We start from the raw sequence: 18940 nt of genomic DNA, 5'->3' as shown, positions 1-18940 counted from the left end.
CCCTCACAGGCCCAAGGATGACAGTTACGGAGGGAGGGCACTGTCTCTTCAGGCCGGCCTGTTCTCCCCCTCACAGGCCCAAGGATGACAGTTACAAGTTTCAACTTGTTTGCCTGATCCAGTTCATTACTGATTACAGACACTGGTTTAGGACCAGGACATCCTCCTCGGATTGAGGTAGAAAGGAGTAGTAGAGCTGACTGTCATCTGCATATTGATGGCACCGCAACCCAAAACTCTCCCAGTGGTTTCATGTATATGTTGAATAGCACAGCACCACCTTCTGGGTTCACCCCTCCAGGAAGGAATGGAGCCACTGCAAAACAGTACCTCCAGGTCCCATCCCAGAGAGGCGGCTGAGAAGGATACCACAGTTGATGGTATGAAAAGCTGCTAAGAGGTCCAACAGAACTAACAGGAATACACTCCCCTGTCCAGTTTCCTGTGTAGGCCATCCACCAAGGCAACCAAGTCTATCTCTGTTCCATATCCAGGCCTAAAGCTAGACTGAAATGGATTTAGATAGTCCATTTCATCCAGAAACTTATGGAGTTGGGAAGCCACCACACATTCCAGTACCTTACCCAAAACTGGTAGGTTGGACACTGACCTGCAGCCTCAGATACTGCAGTGGAGTTAATCCACCTGGGCAAGGAACTGAGCTGTCCATACAGGACAAAGCATCTGAATAAAATTGCCACTGATAGAATCACAATAGCACAATTACCAAAAATGGCACTACTTGGAACATGAAGCATTATTTGATTATATCTCACTGATGCTTGGACAGAATATGAAACACCGATGGTCCAAAACTCCATCAGTAAGACCTGGGAGACTATGAAACAGAGATTATAGAGAATGTGCTTGTTCTGTAATAGCTGGAGCTCCAAGCCTATGATTATGTGATACTCAAAAATTCATATGTTTACTTAAGGAAACCCAAGAGATGCGCATCTAAAGAGCATTTGATTTTTACTACATGTTAATTAATTTTAATGAATTTCAATGTATCTATGTGTTTGAAATCTGTAAAGCCATCTTCAGTTACAAGGTGGGAGACTTCCCCAACTAGTGCATAGCTTTACAGTTGATACAGTTTGAAACTAGGGGAAGTAGGCTGAAGGACAGAGTTATAGGTCTGCCCCTTCTCCCATAGTCTAAGACAGCTTACGTAACATGGATGCACTGCGCCGGCTTCTCCTTGAGAAGGATGTAAAAGGGGCACCACAGAAGCAGGCATGCCTAATGGTCACCCTGTCTGTGGGTTCACTCAGACAGGATGGGAAGAATGTGTCCATCAAAGGATTCAGTTCATCCAAATAAAGCCTACTCTATGCCATGCAGAGCTGGACACTTCCACTTATGTGCCCATGTGTACAACCAGAGTATAATGACAAATATTTCAGGAATATCATTGTTGCCCAGCATGTGCATCCCACTTATGAGAGGTGAAAAGTTTCACTCAGGATTCATCTTTCTGAACAGGAGGTCACTGGATGCTTAAGACAGTTTGTGATAGAAAATGTAGTTACACATTCACACAAGCAGATGAAGCTCCACAACACGAGCACGCCAAAGATTACTGTCCCTCACTGGATGTTCAGGGGAGCCTTCGATGTCAATGATATCCTGCAGAAAGCAAAACCACCTTTCTCTGCTTCCTTTCTGGCTCAATTCCATCATGGAATAACTTTCAACTACACACATAGATCTCATTCCCCCGTCATCTCCCATGCTTCTAGGAATCCCAAAAAGATCATTGACCAGCCTCAAATCCAACATCCCCAACATAAACCTAGACTATTTCACCCATCTTTAATATGTCTGCAGGACTCTCACATTGCATAAATGCTTATTGGGGTGGACCACGGCTGGGGCTGGTTACTAGCTGGAGTGCTAGTAACCAAATAACCAAGGCCTTGCGTGCCTTCAGCCAACTTTTGAAGCTTCTGACCTGTTCTCTTTTGATGAATTCTTTTCTTCTCATCTCACACTCTTCCTTGATTTCATTCAGTCTACACATCTCCCGCGCATAGTTCTCCTTGTCTATTTTCCACATGGCACTAGCGAGGTATCTACAGGGACAGAGAGAACAACTTTGAATGAGTGAACAAACAGATACCCCTGTGCTCATCAAGCAAGACAAAAGCTTTGCCCAAGGCAAACACAGCTTCCCAAACAGTTCCTTCCAGTGGCCCTCAGAACAGTGGCCTGGGGCTCTTGGCTGACCAAATAGCAATAGCAAGTACATTTCTATACCGCTTATCAGTGCACTTAAGCACTCCCTAACCAGCGGTTTACAATGTGTAAGCTAACTGCCCCCAACAAGCTGGGGACTCATTTTAGTGCTCTTGGAAGGATTAAAGGTTGAGTCGACCTTGACTCCCTGGCTGGTTTTGAACTCACAACCTTGTGGGGTGTGGTTTGTGAGTGAGTGGCTGCAATACAGGCATTTAACCACTGTGCCACCAGGGCTCCAAAGGATGCTTCCAGGTTTGGACATGGGAAAGGGAGGTTCTTATAGAGGCCAAATGTTTCTAATATATCAGTCTTATGCATATTCTATTTTAAAGTCAGGATTGCCACAAGGACTTGCTTCTGCCTGTTCCAAAATCAGGCTGTCACTGAGAAAAATCTTTCCAGCGAGTCTTCTGAGACAGCTGGCTCACAGGTCTCTTTCACACTTTGCAATTACAGGACTTTAATACTGTTTTAACTATCACGGCTCCTCCTGTGGAATCCTATGATGTGTATAGTTTCGTGAGATATTTAGAATTTTCCAGCAAAGAGCTTCGCCAAACTACAAACCTAGGATTCCACAGGATGCAGTGTCAGCAGTTAAAGCAGTATCAAACTGCTACAGTTATATAGTGTGAAAGAGACTATTTGCACCAAAGACACATGTCTCACATGGACAGTTTGCCTACACAGATTGCGTACCCACAACCATGACAGAGACCACCCAACTTCTGGCTTGAAGCATATCGCTGGACAAGCTGGAAGTTTGTATCCATCGTACCTTAAAGCGTCTCTTACCCATAATGCCTTGATATGCACTACTCACTTAGCACAGGCTCTGTGGCCCCACGTTCTGGACAGATCAATGGGCTTCTGCCCCTCTATGTCCTTGGCATGGACATCAGCTCCTGCATCGATCAGAACCTGGACGCATTTTTCACTACCCTCACTTGCTGCCTTGTGAAGTGGAGTCACCCCGCTTTGGTTCTGCCTGAAAAGTGTTCATTTGGGATTTTAGTGATTCATGCAAATTTGAACTCGGAGGACATTCATTTAAAAAAGCCATGAGACAAATTTATTCTAACATGCTTCTCCTACTGTGAATTGTAAACAATTAGTTTGGGAGTGAAAGAAGATGTCCAGAAGCTAATTGTCCCCCAAGAACAATGGGGTCTGCAGTCCTATAGACGTAAATCCCTTCTGGCTCCAAGTGCTTACCATTAAGAAAGGAAAACCTTAAGCAAAAATTGAAACTGGTGGGGTAGTAACTAAAGGATGGAAGGAATACTATGCAGGGGACAAAGACACATTGGCTGAGATACTAGATTGGACAGTCTGAATCTCCATTTGTGGAGTTACATAATGACTGTGCTCTGCAATTCTTGTGCTAAATGGGAAAACTATGGCAATGAATGCACATGCAAATGGCATGCCAGGAATATAGCTGGGGCGGAGGACAAAATTACAATGGAGATGATCAGACGGGGGAAAATTGGGGAAGAAAAAGGCATACTCCTGGCAAAGTTGTGTGATTCTGCTGAAGATTTTCAGATGATGTCACGCTTATCCAGGACTTAATCCATTAAGATCCAGGAATGCTCCAGCAACAAACCATTCCCGGGGCTTCCCCATGCTGCTGGAGCATTCCTGGATCTTCATGGGTTAAGTTCTGGATAATGAAATAAGATTGATTATGGTCAATGACCTGCACAAAACAATACAATACAGTACAATATTATACAATGTCCAATAGAAAAAACAATGCAAGCATACAATATGAATACAAAAAGGAATACAGCTTGGAGATGCCTCGAACAAGGGTCAATAGGTACTGGAATAAGTAATATTGTACATCAAGTTGTATCAATTTTCTCAGTAATTCAGAAGCTGAATAAATTCTAAAAACTATGTAATAAAAACTATTCAAATAGAAAATAGGGTCATTAAAATTAAAACACCATTCTGCATCGGCACACTATTAAGCGCGGTGTGTCTGAAAATCTTGAGAGCGATTGGGTGACTTTGCCAGCAGTATGCCTCTTTGTCTGGGCTTTTCCCCATCTGAAAATCTCCAATGCTGCCTCCCAGGAATAAAAAAAAATCTGGCCCCCAATGAAATTTTCCTTCAGTCCCCAAATTCCTAGCATTCCATAGAGTGAGACATGGGGCCTATTCATACTATGGGAATAACCTGATGTGAAACTGGGTTATTTCCGACGTTCACACTGGCCCCAAATGCACCCAGTGCGGTTTGCAGGGTGGCGAGGCAATGAACAACCCACTTAACCCGGTGCATTTTGCACTGGGTAACTAACCGAGTATTTTTTTTAGGGCCAGAGCAATCCACCGCCATGCAGGAAGACACCATCAAAACATTCCCTGTGGTAGATGACCATCTAGCCTCTGCTTACAAACATCAGTGTATTCCACAAGAGTTTGTTGCTTCTACTGTGTGTGTGTGTGTGTATTTGTTTGGTGAAACCTGTTCTTTGTTAAGGACTCTCATTGAGCTGCTTTGTCACTTTCAGATCCGTAGTTACTGTATGCTGCTAGGTTTGGTTTAAGAAATGAATCCAGATTTGCTATATGCTTTGGCTGTCTTGATAAAGGAAACTGAGTTATAAAGAACATGAATGAAATAAGGCAAGTCACACACATGCACCCATGAGTAAATCCATGTCTTGTCCAACATATGTGGGGTTTAAGGCCCCTTTTCTAGGGCCAAAATTCCCTCCCCGGCTGAAGGTGACAGGAAGGGCCTTGGGCACTTACACGTTGACTTTGGCCCCTCTGCTGATGAGGAACTTCAGGCACTCCAGCCCCATGGCCCCGTTCTCCTTGCTTATCACCAGGTGGATGGGCCGCCAGCCAGTGACGCTAGCCAGGTTCACATTGGCACCGTATCTGTCAACCAATATCTGTATGCAATCCAAGCGGGCGCGCAAAGCTGCGGTGTGCAAGGCAGAGAAGCCCTGGCAGGGGGAAAGGAAAAGAAAACAAGGGGATGAAAAAAGGGCTTGTTGATTAGAGCCATTCACAGTGTGCAAAAGAAAAATCTGACCCTCCGCACACTTCAGCCTCCGTCCTGCTCCCACTGAAACTGGTCTGAAGACTGATGGGATTAAGATCACTTATCACCGGTGAGGAGCAATGAACGCCATTTTTCCTCTGTACAGGTGCACCTCAATTGACAAAGCCTCTCACAATGTGGCTACGTTTTAAAAATCTTTTTATCCCCATCAAAACACTGCCTCCCCTCCTCATCCTCTGTCTAGCTGGGAGGTTTACTTTTAATCTACATCAGCATCGGGAGGATGGTGATGGAGGGTTGGAGGAACACAGACTTTCAGGGTTGGGGTGCGGCACATAATGCAGGAAAACCTGAGCTAGGATTCTTCCCTAACTGATCCTACTGTAAAGTATAATAACATCTAAACCCCACAAAACAGGAAAGGTAAGCGGCAGCAGCCTCTAGAATCCCTTCCTGAATATGCATAACAGCAAAATAGGCCAAAAAAGGGGAAAGCAGGTAACCTGTCTCATGAATCTGCCCCCCTCCAATATATTAAAGAACATATATCTATATATGTGGCCATTGTAATGGAAACGATAAATGGAGGCTGGCGAAAGAAAAGGTCATCCCTGGATGCATTTTGAACAAAGATTTCAGGTGGTCTCTCGCAAGTTCAAAATGTTTTTGTCCACTTCTGCAAGGCTTTCCTGACCTGGTTGCTTTGTTTCACATGAGCATATTCTCAGCTTTGGATAAATGTCTGCTGAAACAGGTTGACCTGCTCTTCTTTTTTGGCAGCGTAGGAAACCAATTTCTTTCCGTGTTATTTCTGCTCTGCTACTAAAATTTCTGTTAAGGAATTCATGCTAGGAATTTATCTATTTTCTCAATGGAGGTTTAGCTGCACAACTCAAGACCTCTTTCGTACACAAGGCTGTGGGTAAGAAACTACCTGATGAAACGGAGTGGTGCCTTTATGCTCATGGAGTTATCCAGCAGTTAGGCAACACTCCCTTCACTAGAGAAGTATAATGCTGGTGCTAAAGAATAACAACAAATGTGACCCTCCAGAGGTTTTTGAACTATCATTCTCATAAATGACAACAGCAGGAGCTGATGGGAGTGTGCCAGTTTCGCCCCAGCCCTGCATGGGCTGCACCCCCCACCCAGAAAGCCCAGATACTTCCATTTTCCTTTCCAGTCCCTCTCAAAATGGCGGCAGGAAGTGACACCAGTCCATACCAATTCCTGCTGCCATTTTGAGAAGGGCTGCAGAGAACAGCAAAGGTATTTGGAGGTGCTATGAGGTTCTGAAGTATTTGCCAGGGAGGTACTTGCTTATTTTCATGCATTTTGGGCATTTTTCCACCTGGTTTGGGGACAAAATTGCAGAAAAATTGCCTGTTTAAAAAAAAACTGGAGGGTTGAGGGACTAGTGTGGGCCAAAAATTAAGATCCAATAGATGCACTGCACTTACCCTGGATCTAACCTTTGGAGATCCATAACGTCTTCAACTGAAACTGAATTGTAGGGTGCAAAAAGGCACCCACTTACACACCCCCCCCACTTCAAAGAGAAACCATGCAGAAAAGGGACATTTACGTTAATGTCGGCTTGGGTCGGACTTGAGGTCTTCTGCAGGCAGACCTGGAGCCAGCGCACATGTCCAGTGCTGGCCGCATAGTGCATTTCTTTGGACCTGATCTTTGCTGAAGGCTGTCTGATTGACTTGGAGGAACTAAACAAGAACCAAGGCAGAAGTGAAGTCATTCCGGCTGCCCTTTCCAAACAGAGCCATGGAACTAAGCCGAGAGCATGGTGCAAAAAGGTAAAAGGATTTGGAATGCAATGTGCAAGAGGGCTCTTCCAATATAAATGTAAATCTATACATGAGCCTGAGAGCAAACCAAGCCTGAACTCCCAAGAGAAGCGAGGATGACGAACTTGAGGCTGTTGTACTTTGGACACATCATGAGAGAGATGACAGCACTTACTGGAAAAGACAGCAATGCTCAGTAAAGTGGAAGCGTCAAGCAGTGGTTTGGACATTGGACTAAGAGTCTGGAGAACAGGTTTCGAAACCTGGTTCAGCTGTGGAACCCACTTTGGGCGAGTCACTCTCTCAGCCTCCTCAGGGGAAGGCCATGGCAAACCTCCTCTGAGGAACTTATGCCTTAGGGTTGCCATAAGTCAGAAACTACTTAGTCACACAATAACAATAATAAAAGTGGGTGGCATTGGGGAAAGAGGGGGAACAGACCACAGAAGAGGTTAATTCGGTCAATGAAAACCCCACTAGTTTCATGAACAGGGCTGCTGCTAAGAGAAGTTGCAGAATTCAAAGATATAGCCGTGTTATGTCTGTAGGATCATTATGGAGAGGGACCTCCTTTGAGATTAAGAAAGAAGTCAGAGCTTCCTTAGACTCAAGTCTACTTCCTCAAACCACCCTTACTCTCAGGAAGCTCCTGCTCATGTTGAGCTGGAATCTCTTTTCCTGTATTTCGCATCCATTGTTCTGGTTCCTATTCTCTGGAACAGCAGAAAACAAGCTTGCTCCATCCTCAACGTGACACCCCTAGGGCCAAATACTTAAACAGGGCTATCATCATCATATCCCCCTCTTCACCTTCTCTTCTCCAGGCTAAACATCCCCAGCATCTCCCTAAGTCTTTCCTCATAGGGCTTCATGGTTCCCAGACCCTTCACCCTTTTGGTCTTCCACTCTGGAGCCATGGGTCCAAAGGAAGGAGACCAAAAGGGTGAAGGGTCTGGGAACCATGAAGCCCTATGTGGCTGAAGGGGCCCTTGGGACTTCCATCCATCTCTGGGATTCTATGACTTTGGATCTTTGGCTTATACTTTGTAAACACACTCAGTATTCAATGTATGGTCAGTTTAAGGAACTGGGGAACTGACTCCACTGTTTGGGGCTGAAGTGTCCGTCCTTCAGGTGTGTCTCTGGTGAATGTCAGTGGAAGAGATGGCGAAGTCTCCTCCCTTGGAGGCTGCCTTTAAGGGGAGGCTTTGACGGGGAGTTCCTGCATGGCAGAAGAAGAAGAAGGGCTTGGACTGGATCAGGGCCCTCCTTGGGGCCTCTTCCAACTGATTCTACATAGTATTATTGAGCAGTAATAGTAATAGCTGTAATTAATAATAGTAATGTTAATATGTGTTAAGCAGCCTTAGCCTCTGATCTATTTTAATGTCTGTCAATTCACAGCGCTATTTCAATCAAGCTTAATCATAATGATAACAATCATTAACAGTGTCATCCTAATGTGAATCGGGCCCAATGTAGGGATTGCAAGCATCGCCAGTGTTGCTAACAGCGATAAAGTGAGAATAGAAAAGGCGAGGGAGAGGGGCTCGAGGGAGCAGCCTTCACACGAGACGAGAAGCGTGTTCCTCGCAGGCCTGTTGCCATGGCGACGCCGGCCCTCTCCCTCCCTCCCTCCCTCCCGCCCGGTCCGTCCTCAGTCCCCGACTGGCCTCCGTCCGTCCCCCGAGAGGCTGACGGCGCTGGTGGTGCACACGCGAGAGACGCGCTTGGGGTTGCGCCCGCGCCGGCTCCGTCGGCCTCCCTTCGGGCTCCCCATGATCGCTAGCAATTTAGGCCCAGCAAAAGGCAGGCTCCGGGAAGGCCGCTGGGCCTTGAGGCGTTGCCACGGCAACGGCTCAACCAGGCCTGCGTGGTGACGCCTTATCCTCAAGAATGACCAATCAGCGTGGACGGGGGCGGAGCGAAGTGTGGTGACGTGTAGGGCCAAGGCCCCGCCTTGTCCTCAAGAGTGGCCAATCAGCGGAGACAGGGGCGGAGCGAAGCAGTGAAAGTGTAGGGGAGGGAAGAGAGAGAGCGAGGCACTTGCCTGCCTGCGTGTTACCTTCAATACCTTCCCCCAACTACTCTGGCCGTGGGCTATGGTTCCGCCCCTCGTTGAGACTGGGGACTTCAACTCCCAGAAGCCCTTGCCATCTTGGCCAGTGGTGAGGGATTGTGGGAGTTGTAGTCCTCACTCACCTGGAGTCACCAATGTCCACTTAACTGTTAATTAAATTAATGTTAGTTAATGAAATTAATGTTAATTAAACAATTAATTGAGGGAAATGAATATCACAGAATCATAGGCCTGATTCCCACTACCTATTAAACCGGATTGCAAATCGGTTTGAACCAGTTCAAATGGTCCTGGTTTGCACTTGAACCATCCTTGTTGCCCTTCTCTGAACCTGCTCCAGCTTGCCTTCCTGGAAGTCCCTTCTCTTGCATCCCTCCCATTGCCCAGCTCAGAGACATACATGGTGGGAATATGAAACGCATCATGGCCTTCTAGGTGGCTGCACCTGAACCCTAGAACTCATTTTCTAGGGTTGCTAAACTAGTCCCCTTCTTTGAAGACATTTCTGTTCCAATTGGTCTTAGGAATGTTTGTAAAGAAAGGGCTTTTAATAGTACACCAAACTAGGCTCAGCAGGAATCTTGATGATGGTATTGGCTGGACTACAATCCTGCAGCAGGAGAGACAGCAACAAGACGTAGCTAGGATAGTCTCCCATCCAACTGCCTCCCTTTCGAGTCAGAGGACAAGCAAAACGAAATGTTGAAATAATGTGGGTTATGTGGGTAGGAACTGTGAGGACATTTCCAGAGCAGATGTGTGCATAGATTGTTGGAGGGAGCAGCTGGAAATGTCAGTATGCTGCACCCCAATTGATAGGAGATCAGATGTTGCCTGCAGCTGCTGGTGCCTGGTAAAGCAGGATTAAATGGGGGGCTGAGCCAGGAATTTCTAGTTCTACATAGAATCATAGAGTTGGAAGAGACCCCAGAAGGGCCCTGATCCAGTCCAACCCCATCCTGCCATGCAGGAAATCTCAATCAAAGCATCCCCATTGACAGATGGCCGTCCAGCCTCTGTATATAGGGGCTTGATAGACCACCTACCTGGATCAGGAGAGCAGCAACCTTACACTGCGGATATGGGGCCCTTTGTATCCGCTCCTGGGGTTTGGTTCCAAGACCCTCTGTGAATAACAAAACCCATGGATACTCAAGTCCCATTTTATACAAGAGTAAAATTATGTTCCCTTACATAAAATGGCAAAAGCAAGGCTTGCTTTTTCAGAATGTATATATTTTTGGAATATTTTCAAACCATGGATGCTTGAATCTGATTGTATTTCACTTTTTAAATTTCAAATTGGGACACGATATACATTACAACCAACATGTTTTACAGCAATAACAGAGGGATGGTGGGATTTCCTGGGGTCTGCTAAGCAGAAGAGAGGAGCAGGGAATGCTGAAGAGGCCTTTGAAGAAAATGTGGGTGGACCTGGGAAACATATTCAGGGTTGCCGTTTTGGCTGGGCAGCAAAATGCAGCAACATCCAAAATCCACAAGCAGTGATATCTTTATTGAATCATAGAATCATACTGAGGAGGACAAAAATTAATTTAATAGAAAAACAGCCAATATGTTAAGAGTTAGAAGGTCTGGAAATAGGAGGAAAGATTGTTTCTGTAATAGGTAACCAGGCAGGTGAAAGGACATTTTCATGGTTCTTGCATGGCATGATCCATTACCTAAAGTGGAGCTGAAATGTCTGCATTTGCTGAAACAAAGGATGTTGGAGTGAGTAAACAGTCCTGATAAGGTCATTGAAGATGGTACACATGTGTGTTTAAAATACGTTTTCTGTAATCAATAAGAGAATGGAATGTACTTATGCTGAAATTCTATGTACTAATCAATGAATAGCCAAAGGTTCTTTGTCTGAATCCCTATAAAAAGGAGTTACACACGTGTTGACCTGCCTTCAGGCTTTGGAAATGATTCCGCTGAAGAAAAGCCAGCTTAATAAACTTGCTGATTTCTTGATTTCTGGGGTCCTTCTGGAATATCTGCTATAATAGAGCCATATAGCTGGAAGAGACTCCAAGGGCCATGCAGTCCATTCCCCTTCTGCCATGCAGGAAGACACAATCCAAGCCCTCCCTGGGACAGATGGCCATCCAAGCTCCAGTGATGCAGACTTCAGTCAATTCGCTCGGACTTAAATCGGACTCCGGTCACTTCAATGACTTGACTTGGCTTTGACTTGGCAAAAATTACACACTGACTTGACTTGAGACTTGTATATTTTTAATGACTGACGTGTTGGTGCCATTCGCTTGGAGCAGCAGGCAAGACCTGTCCCCAAAGTGCGGGGAACATTTCTTGGAAGGGAAGAGAAAAGATGTTAGGCAATGGGCTTGAGCCACAAGCATCCTAGTGGTTCTCAATCTTTGGTCCTCCAGATGTTTTGGACTTCAGCTCCCAGAAGCTGCAGCCAGCATGACCAATGGTAAGGGGTTCTGGGAGCTGAAGTCCAAAATATCTGGAAGACCAAAGATTCAGAACCACTGTTCTAAACCCTTGAAAAGCTAGAAGGATCCTCCAATGTGCAGCAAGGACAGGCTGCTGAGCAGACCTTGTTGACCCCTGCCTCAAGCCCATTGCCTAACATACTTGCTGTTCCTCTCAAAGAAATGTGCCCCATGTTAAAAGTTGACTTGAAAGTATCTTGCAAGGACTTGAGACTTGACTTGAGAGTTGGACTAAAAGACTTGAATCCATCGCTGCCAGCCTTTGTTTAAAAACCTCCAAAGAAGGAGACTCCAGCAGCCTCCAAGGCAGCAGCATCTTCCACTGTTGAACAACTCTTACCCTCATTCTTCCTAATGTTTGCATGAAATCTCTTTTCCTGCTTTTCCCCCTGCAGTATTGAACCAACTCCAAAGCATAAGACCCAGGGTGATTCAAAGAGAACGGCGCAGAACCGAATAAGAACAGCTTTACTTTTGTACCATTCTTTTTTAATTACCTGGTACATTATGCCAGGTTTCAAAGCTCCGCTGGATTCTTCATCAGGCAAAGATGTCAAGAATCATACAGGAGGCATTTTATAGTTTGGAGTTGGACCAATAAAGGCATTGCTGCTCATTAATTTTGTTGTATATGGGTGGATCTGGATTCTGTACTGAGGAGCAGTGAGAGGTTCTCCTTGTGTGTAGGCCTCAGAGAACTGTGTCAGAGCCCTGGGAAGCCTTAGCCTCCCGGGGATAGTATTCCGAAAGGATGCTCTCTGGGATCCGTTTCAACAACTCTTTGGGGAAAATTCGGAGCAGCTGCCAGCCGATGTCCAGGGACTCAAAGATAGTCCGGTTCTCATATGCTCCTAGGAGAAAAAGATGCCATTAAAGTATGTCATTACTAGTTTACTAATTTGTTAGGAGTCATTACTAAGGATATTTGCTTCTTTCTGTACAAAAACATTTCATCCCTCATGTTCCAAGCGCCTTTGAGGTATTTTTTTTTAAAAAAAAAGATAAAAATCATGCTTTAAAAACAGAACAAAACCTGGGCTGGGATCCGGTTGGTGTCACATACCCATGTAAATCCCCTTGCACATGTGGCTATACAGTACTTTTTTTGTCCCTAGCGTAACAAGTCCATACCCGCGGTTTGTGCGGTTCCACTTTCAGAAACTTGAACTGAATGCAGAGGCAGCAGATCAGACAATAATTATTGAATCACCTCTGTAGAGGAACATGCACATATGTACAACACCAAGAGAATTCCAGCCTGTAGTATCCACTGATGCCGCCTAGAATAGCATCAGTATCGCTAGCTGCAGTGGGTGGGTGGGTGGGTGTTTCAATGAAACAGTTCATTGCCCTGTTCTTCCCTTTCTCCTAGTTCCTTTAAAATCCAGGTTCCTGAGAAAACTCCTTTATGCATCTATCCTTCCTTCGCTAGTCCAGTCCAGTAGTAAGTGGAGGCTGAACTTGAAAGGTACTTTCCAAAGTGCTGAACCTATTTGATACAGGGAAAGGGATGGAGTTTGGCACCTTGGGTCTCCTTCCTAAAATTCAGGCTCCAACCTGGAACAGACTTGCCATCTGCTGCCATGGGTGCCACCAGGTCATGGAATCATAGAGTTGGAAGAGATCCCAAGGGCCACCCAGTCCAACCCCATTCTGCCATGCAGGAACTCACAACCAAAGCATCCATGACAGTTGGCCATCCAGCCTCTGTTTAAAACCTCCAAAGAAGAAGATTCCACCACACTCCAAGGAAGCATCATCCACTGTTAAATAGCTCTTACTGTGAGGAAGTTCCTCCTAATGTTGAGGTGGAATCTCTTTTCCTATAGTTTGCATCCATTGCTGCGTTTCCTATTCTCTGGAGCAGCAGAAAACAAGCTTGCTCCCTCCTCAATGTGACATCCCTTCAAATACTTAACTAGGGCTATCATATCACCCCCTCACCGTCTCTTCATCAAACTAAACATCTCCAGCTCCCTAAACTGCTCTTCATAGAGCACAGCTTCCAGACCCTTCACGCTGTGGCTTTCCACCTGGCCTACCTTGTGCAATGAACTGCTTCTCAAACTTCTGCAGAAACTCCAGGTAGAGAAGGTCATCGGCAGAGAGGGCTTCCTCTCCGACCACAGCTTTCATGGCTTGGACATCCTTGCCGATGGCGTAACAGGCATACTGGGGAAGACAAGAGCAAAGGAGAGGATGGGGTGAGCATCCAGACAAGGGATGGATTTCTTGTCTTCGGAGTCGGTTGTCAGGGTTGCCAGGTTTTCAGAACTGCAAAAAAATGGCTGCAAAAGTGTATGATGCAGGGACTGACCATCAGGGAGTGGGGATAATAACATGGGTTATTATTTTGAGGTGTGTTGTTCCTTCTCTAGCATGGGCATTACAGAACCACGTTTCCCATCAAGTTATGAGATACTGTGTGTGTGTTGTGCCTTCAAGGTGCCTGTTGACTTGTGCAGACCCATGCATTTCATGGGATTTTCTTAGGCGAGGAATGCTTTTGCTAGTTCCTTCCTCTAAAATATAGCCTACAGCACTTGGGATTCATTAGGAGTCTCCCATCCAAGTCTGAACCATAACAGACCCTGCTTAGCTTCCAAGACCAGACAGGTTTCCAAACTTTGTTCCTCCAGATGTTTTGGATTTCACCTTCCAGAATTCCTGATTGTTTGCCAAAAAGGGTTGAAGTCCCAAACACCTGGAGGACCAAAGTTTGGGAAACACTGCTTTATTGTACTATCCCTCTGTAAATAATAATTACTATTGCATTAAGATGAAAATAAAAGAGGACAGCATTGCATTTCCTGAGCATCAAAAATGATTCAGCACATAGTTTGCAGGCATTCTATACAAAGAGATGTGAAAACAAGTCCTACATCCAACTTTCAAGGGATTCAAAAGACTTAACCAAAAGACAAACTAACCTTTGGACAGTGGAGGGGGGAACTTTTGTCCTTGGCCCAAATGCCTGGGTCTCTTGTCAAGAAAGATCAAATCCTGCTTACCAGTTGGTTGGAGACATCGCCATGGTCCTTCCTGGTCATGCCTTCTCCAATAGCCGACTTCATCAGACGGGAAAGAGATGGCAGGACATTTATGGGAGGGTAGATCTGAAGGCCAGGAAGAACAGAAAAAGAGGCAACAGATTAGTATCTCTAGTTTTGGAAATACAATGGGCCCTTGGTATCCGCCGGGGTTTGGTTCTAGGACCCTCCATGGATACCAAATCCATGGATGCTCAAGTTCCATCAATTACAGTGGCATAGTAAAACATTGATAGAAGATTTGATTGATTGGTTTTGCAACTACTTGCCTCACTGATTGCAAGTAGTTGCAAAAATCAATCAATCAAATCTTCTATCAATTTATTTTAATATACAGTGTGTGTGTGTGTGTGTGTGTGTGTGTGTGTGTGTGTGTGTATAGTTCCCAAGCCAGGCTGCCCAGGCTTCCGCTTACATCACTGATGACGCACAGATGATTGTCATGTGTTTTGAAGCGGCACAAACTAGTGAGGATGACAATTGTGCCAAAAAAGAAGCAATTACAAGGGGATAATGAAAAGATCCGCTTTCATAGTGGGAACAACGGACCTTTTATTATTATTATTATTAACCTTTATTTATAAAGCACTGTAAATTTACCTTTTGGAATCGATTTGCCAACGTGGAGCGAAGGCAAATTGCACATCAATTTAAATGTAAGTGGGAATGAGCCCCAGGATGAGCTAATCCTTCTTCTCAGCTTTTATGCTGCCCAGGTAGAGAGCAGGACCAAAGGTGTGAGACAAAACCAGGGCAATTTACCTGTCTGTTGTGCAGCTGTCTGTCCACATAGATTTGCCCTTCAGTGATGAAGCCAGTCAAGTCAGGAATAGGGTGAGTGATATCTGTACCAAACATAAAACCAGGTAGGTGTTATTAGCAGCCGGTCAGCGTGCATACGTTGCAAAATACTTCACCTTCTGCCCCTTCCAGTGCCTCTACCTGTCTATGTCTTCAATCTGTCTCTCCATCCATCCATTTATTATCTCTATCTATCTATCTATCTATCTATCTATCTATCTATCTATCCATCTTCTATCCTTCCATCATCTATTCATCTATCATCTTCTATCTATCCCTCTATCTTCTATATTTGCCTTCCATCATCCATCTTACATCTATCTATCTGTCTATCTGATAGATGACAGAAGATAAAATAGATCGATGGGTAGATCGATAGACAGATAGATAGATGATAGAAGATAAATTTATCTATCCATCTTTCTTTTGACTATCTATCAATCTGTCTTCTATCTGTCTATCTATCTATCATCTATCTATCTATCTATCTATCTATCTATCTATCTATCTATCCATCCTCCATATTCTTCTATCTGTCTTCTATTTGTCCGTCCGTCCATCCATCCTTCCATTTGTCTGTCTGTCTGTCTGTCTGTCTGTCTGTCTATCACTCATCTATTCTATCTATTTTCTGTCTGTTGTCCATCCATCCGTCCATCTATCATCTATCTATCTATCTGATAGATGACAGAAGATAAAATAGATGGAAGATGGATAGATAGATAGATGATAGAAGGTAAATCTATCTATCCATCTCTATCTATCTATCTATCTATCTATCTATCTATCTATCTATCTATCTATCTATCTATCTATCTATTTCTCTGGGGCCCCTCTCAGAGAGGTGGTGACCCAGGCATTGACCGCCCCGTTCCCAGACCTGTCCCTCCTTCCTCACCATCATTGGGCATAGTCAAGATGGGGATCTGGGTGATGGATCCGTTTCTACCCTCCACACGCCCAGCGCGTTCATAGATGGTGGCCAGGTCAGTGTACATGTAGCCTGGGAAGCCCCTGCGTCCAGGGACCTCTTCTCTGGCAGCTGAGACCTGGAGAGTGGAAAGCAAGAGGAAAGCATGACTGCTGGGGCTCAGCCATCCTCCCAGGTGCTCCATGAATGAGTTGGAGGGTCCACTGCAGGAAGAGAAGGGACTGGCCCCCATCTCTGCTCCTCAGGTCAGAGGAAGGACTTCCAAGCTAAGAATGGAAGGAACATTAAAAATATGTGAATAATAGAGGAGGGAAAACAAGTTTCCCGAAGTGGCAGCAGAGGATGGCAAGGAAAATCTTGGATAGATGAGAACTTTTGCAGTTCAGGACTTGTTCTGTCCAAAAAATAAAATAAAACAAAATGCATGTACAGTCGGCCCTTCTTATACACGGATTTTTTATGCATGGATTCACGCATCCATGGTTTGGAAATGTTCAAAAAAAGTATAAGTTTCAAATATCAAACCTTGATTTTCCATTTTTTATAAGGGACATCATTTTGCTATGTCATTATATTTAATGGGACTTGAGCATCCACGGATTTTGTTATCCACGGGGAATCTTGGAACCAAACCCAGCGGATAACAAGGGTCCACTGTAGTTCTTCTGAATCTATGCAGGTTTTCTGCACAGAAAAGCATGTTTTCTGCAGCAACAACAAGAATCCCACTTACATTTTTTTGCAGAATAATTCCTGAACTGAACGAGATGCAGATCGGAATTGATTTCCTATGAGATGATGAGGGGTCTCCTTGGGGAAAGCGGAAATTAACAACCTGTGTTTGTCCTAAAAATTGCAGTTTTCAAGGGCCCCCTTCCTGTGATGTGACATTTAGGATTCCAGTTTTAGCCCTGGAATATTAGGGTGTGGGGTAGTCCTGAACTGGAAGCCCTGGTAGGAACCCCAGGTTCTATGATTAGCTATCAAAGCATAAAGCTTAGACCTCTCCACTGACCTCCCTCAGGGCTTCAGCATAGGAGCTCATGTCGGTCAGGATCACAAGGACGTGCTTCTCGCATTGGTAGGCCAGAAACTCCGCTGTGGTCAGGGCCAAGCGTGGCGTGATGATGCGCTCAATCCTGCGAGAGACAAAAGAAGGTCCGTCGGAAATGATGGAACCCATCATCCTCTCCCTCCATCAGTGGTCCAAGCGTCCAGTGCATCCCACATCTCCCCACTATGTGTCATCCTTACACTTCGACGCAGGAAGTGTGAAATATTGGTGCAGAAAGTTCACTCTTGCCCCCCATGGTTCAGTATCACAGAGCCCCCCAAGAAAAACGGGGAGCCCACTCACGTTGGGTCATTGGCCAGGTTGAGAAAGAGGCAGACATTCTCCATGGAGCCATTTTCTTCAAAGTCCGACTTGAAGAAACGGGCCGTTTCCATGTTCACCTGAGAGCCACAAAAAACAGAAGAAGACACACATTTAATCGGTAATGTCCAGGGGACAAGGCCAGTGTCTATAATAGATATGGCCCCAGGCAAATGCGTTTCACACCCACCGCTGTCCTCATCGCACAGTTGCAGCGGTTTGATACCACTTCAACTCCTATGGCTATGTGTCCCATGGAATCTGGGGATTTGTAGTTTGGGAAAGGATTCCAAATTCTCTTCTAGAAAGCACTAGTTTTACCCTATATACTCAACTATAAGTCGGCCTCATGTATAAGTCAAGGGCAGGTCCAAGGATTTTGATGCGACCCATGGATAAGTCGAGGGGAAAACTTAGGGGCATGTAACCAAGGATCTAAAGGATGATGCAAAGGAAAACAATGCCAAAGGACATATAAAATCCCAGCAGGCCTAACTGTTTATGCCCAGACTAAAGGCTTGATGGATGAGAGACTAGAAGAGGGTCAGTGCTTCCAGGGCAGATTACTTACTCTCGTCTTTCACCAAGGGATGGTTCCCTTTTGTTAAAATAAGAGTTTACACTGACCTGTGGATCAGCCAACTCAGGTTTTTTTGGGTCAATTTCATAACTAAAATTTCTAGATTTATACATGAATATATACAGTACTTATTATTATTATTATTATTATTATTATTATTATTATTATTAATTTCATTTCTATGCCGCCTTTCTCCCAAAAAGGGACCCAAGGAGGCTCAAACCTCTCCGAACTACAATTCCTCGGTTATTCTATATGCCTGTCTACACTGCAGAATTAAACTGACTTAATACTCAGTCTCTCTCTCTTTTGAGGATTGCTCAGTGTTTTGCAAACAGTTCACTGCAAAACCCGTTTTGGGAGAAAGATGGGAAATCCATCCAATAAAGAAAGAATTCAGAAAAGCTGAGTGTTTTCTAAATAACTCACTGCAGGACAGATCCCGTTTTGGGAGAAAGATGGCATATAAACCCAATAAATAAATGCATAGAATTTATTTGCCATGGTAAATAAAATGGTACCAGACTGCTATAACTGTATAGTGTGAAGGATATGTTGTTTGGATATGAACTACAAAC

General features: G+C 44.8%; 2 protein-coding genes across 3 annotated transcripts in view; both read right to left on the bottom strand.

The window, feature by feature from the left end:
• Positions 1–8941, bottom strand: part of ANKRD53 (ankyrin repeat domain 53) — an 11880-nt gene extending 2939 nt beyond the window's left edge. The window contains exons 1-5 of one of the 2 annotated variants that reach the window (XM_042470749.1): positions 8748–8941; positions 6858–6993; positions 5014–5213; positions 3068–3232; positions 1958–2078 (exon numbers count right to left, since the gene is read on the bottom strand). In XM_042470749.1, the coding sequence (XP_042326683.1) occupies positions 1958–2078; positions 3068–3232; positions 5014–5213; positions 6858–6993; positions 8748–8854 (729 nt within the window). In that variant the 5' untranslated portion in view covers positions 8855–8941. Of the gene's footprint in view, positions 1–1957; positions 2079–3067; positions 3233–5013; positions 5214–6857; positions 7800–8747 lie in introns of those variants that run through there. The other variant, XM_042470748.1, reaches the window with a different exon arrangement.
• Positions 8942–11969: 3028 nt separating this feature from the next.
• The window catches only part of ATP6V1B1 (ATPase H+ transporting V1 subunit B1), a 64229-nt gene continuing 57258 nt past the window's right edge, over positions 11970–18940 (bottom strand). The window contains exons 8-14 of the mRNA XM_042468866.1: positions 17765–17862; positions 17423–17546; positions 16375–16525; positions 15438–15520; positions 14637–14741; positions 13668–13797; positions 11970–12476 (exon numbers count right to left, since the gene is read on the bottom strand). Of these exons, the coding sequence (XP_042324800.1) occupies positions 12316–12476; positions 13668–13797; positions 14637–14741; positions 15438–15520; positions 16375–16525; positions 17423–17546; positions 17765–17862 (852 nt within the window). The 3' untranslated portion in view covers positions 11970–12315. The remainder of the gene's footprint in view (positions 12477–13667; positions 13798–14636; positions 14742–15437; positions 15521–16374; positions 16526–17422; positions 17547–17764; positions 17863–18940) is intronic.

The sequence above is a fragment of the Sceloporus undulatus genome, chromosome 5 (assembly GCF_019175285.1).
Source record: "Sceloporus undulatus isolate JIND9_A2432 ecotype Alabama chromosome 5, SceUnd_v1.1, whole genome shotgun sequence".
In the NCBI taxonomy this organism is placed as follows: domain Eukaryota; kingdom Metazoa; phylum Chordata; class Lepidosauria; order Squamata; family Phrynosomatidae; genus Sceloporus; species Sceloporus undulatus.
This window is presented reverse-complemented; position numbering and strand designations above follow the sequence as displayed.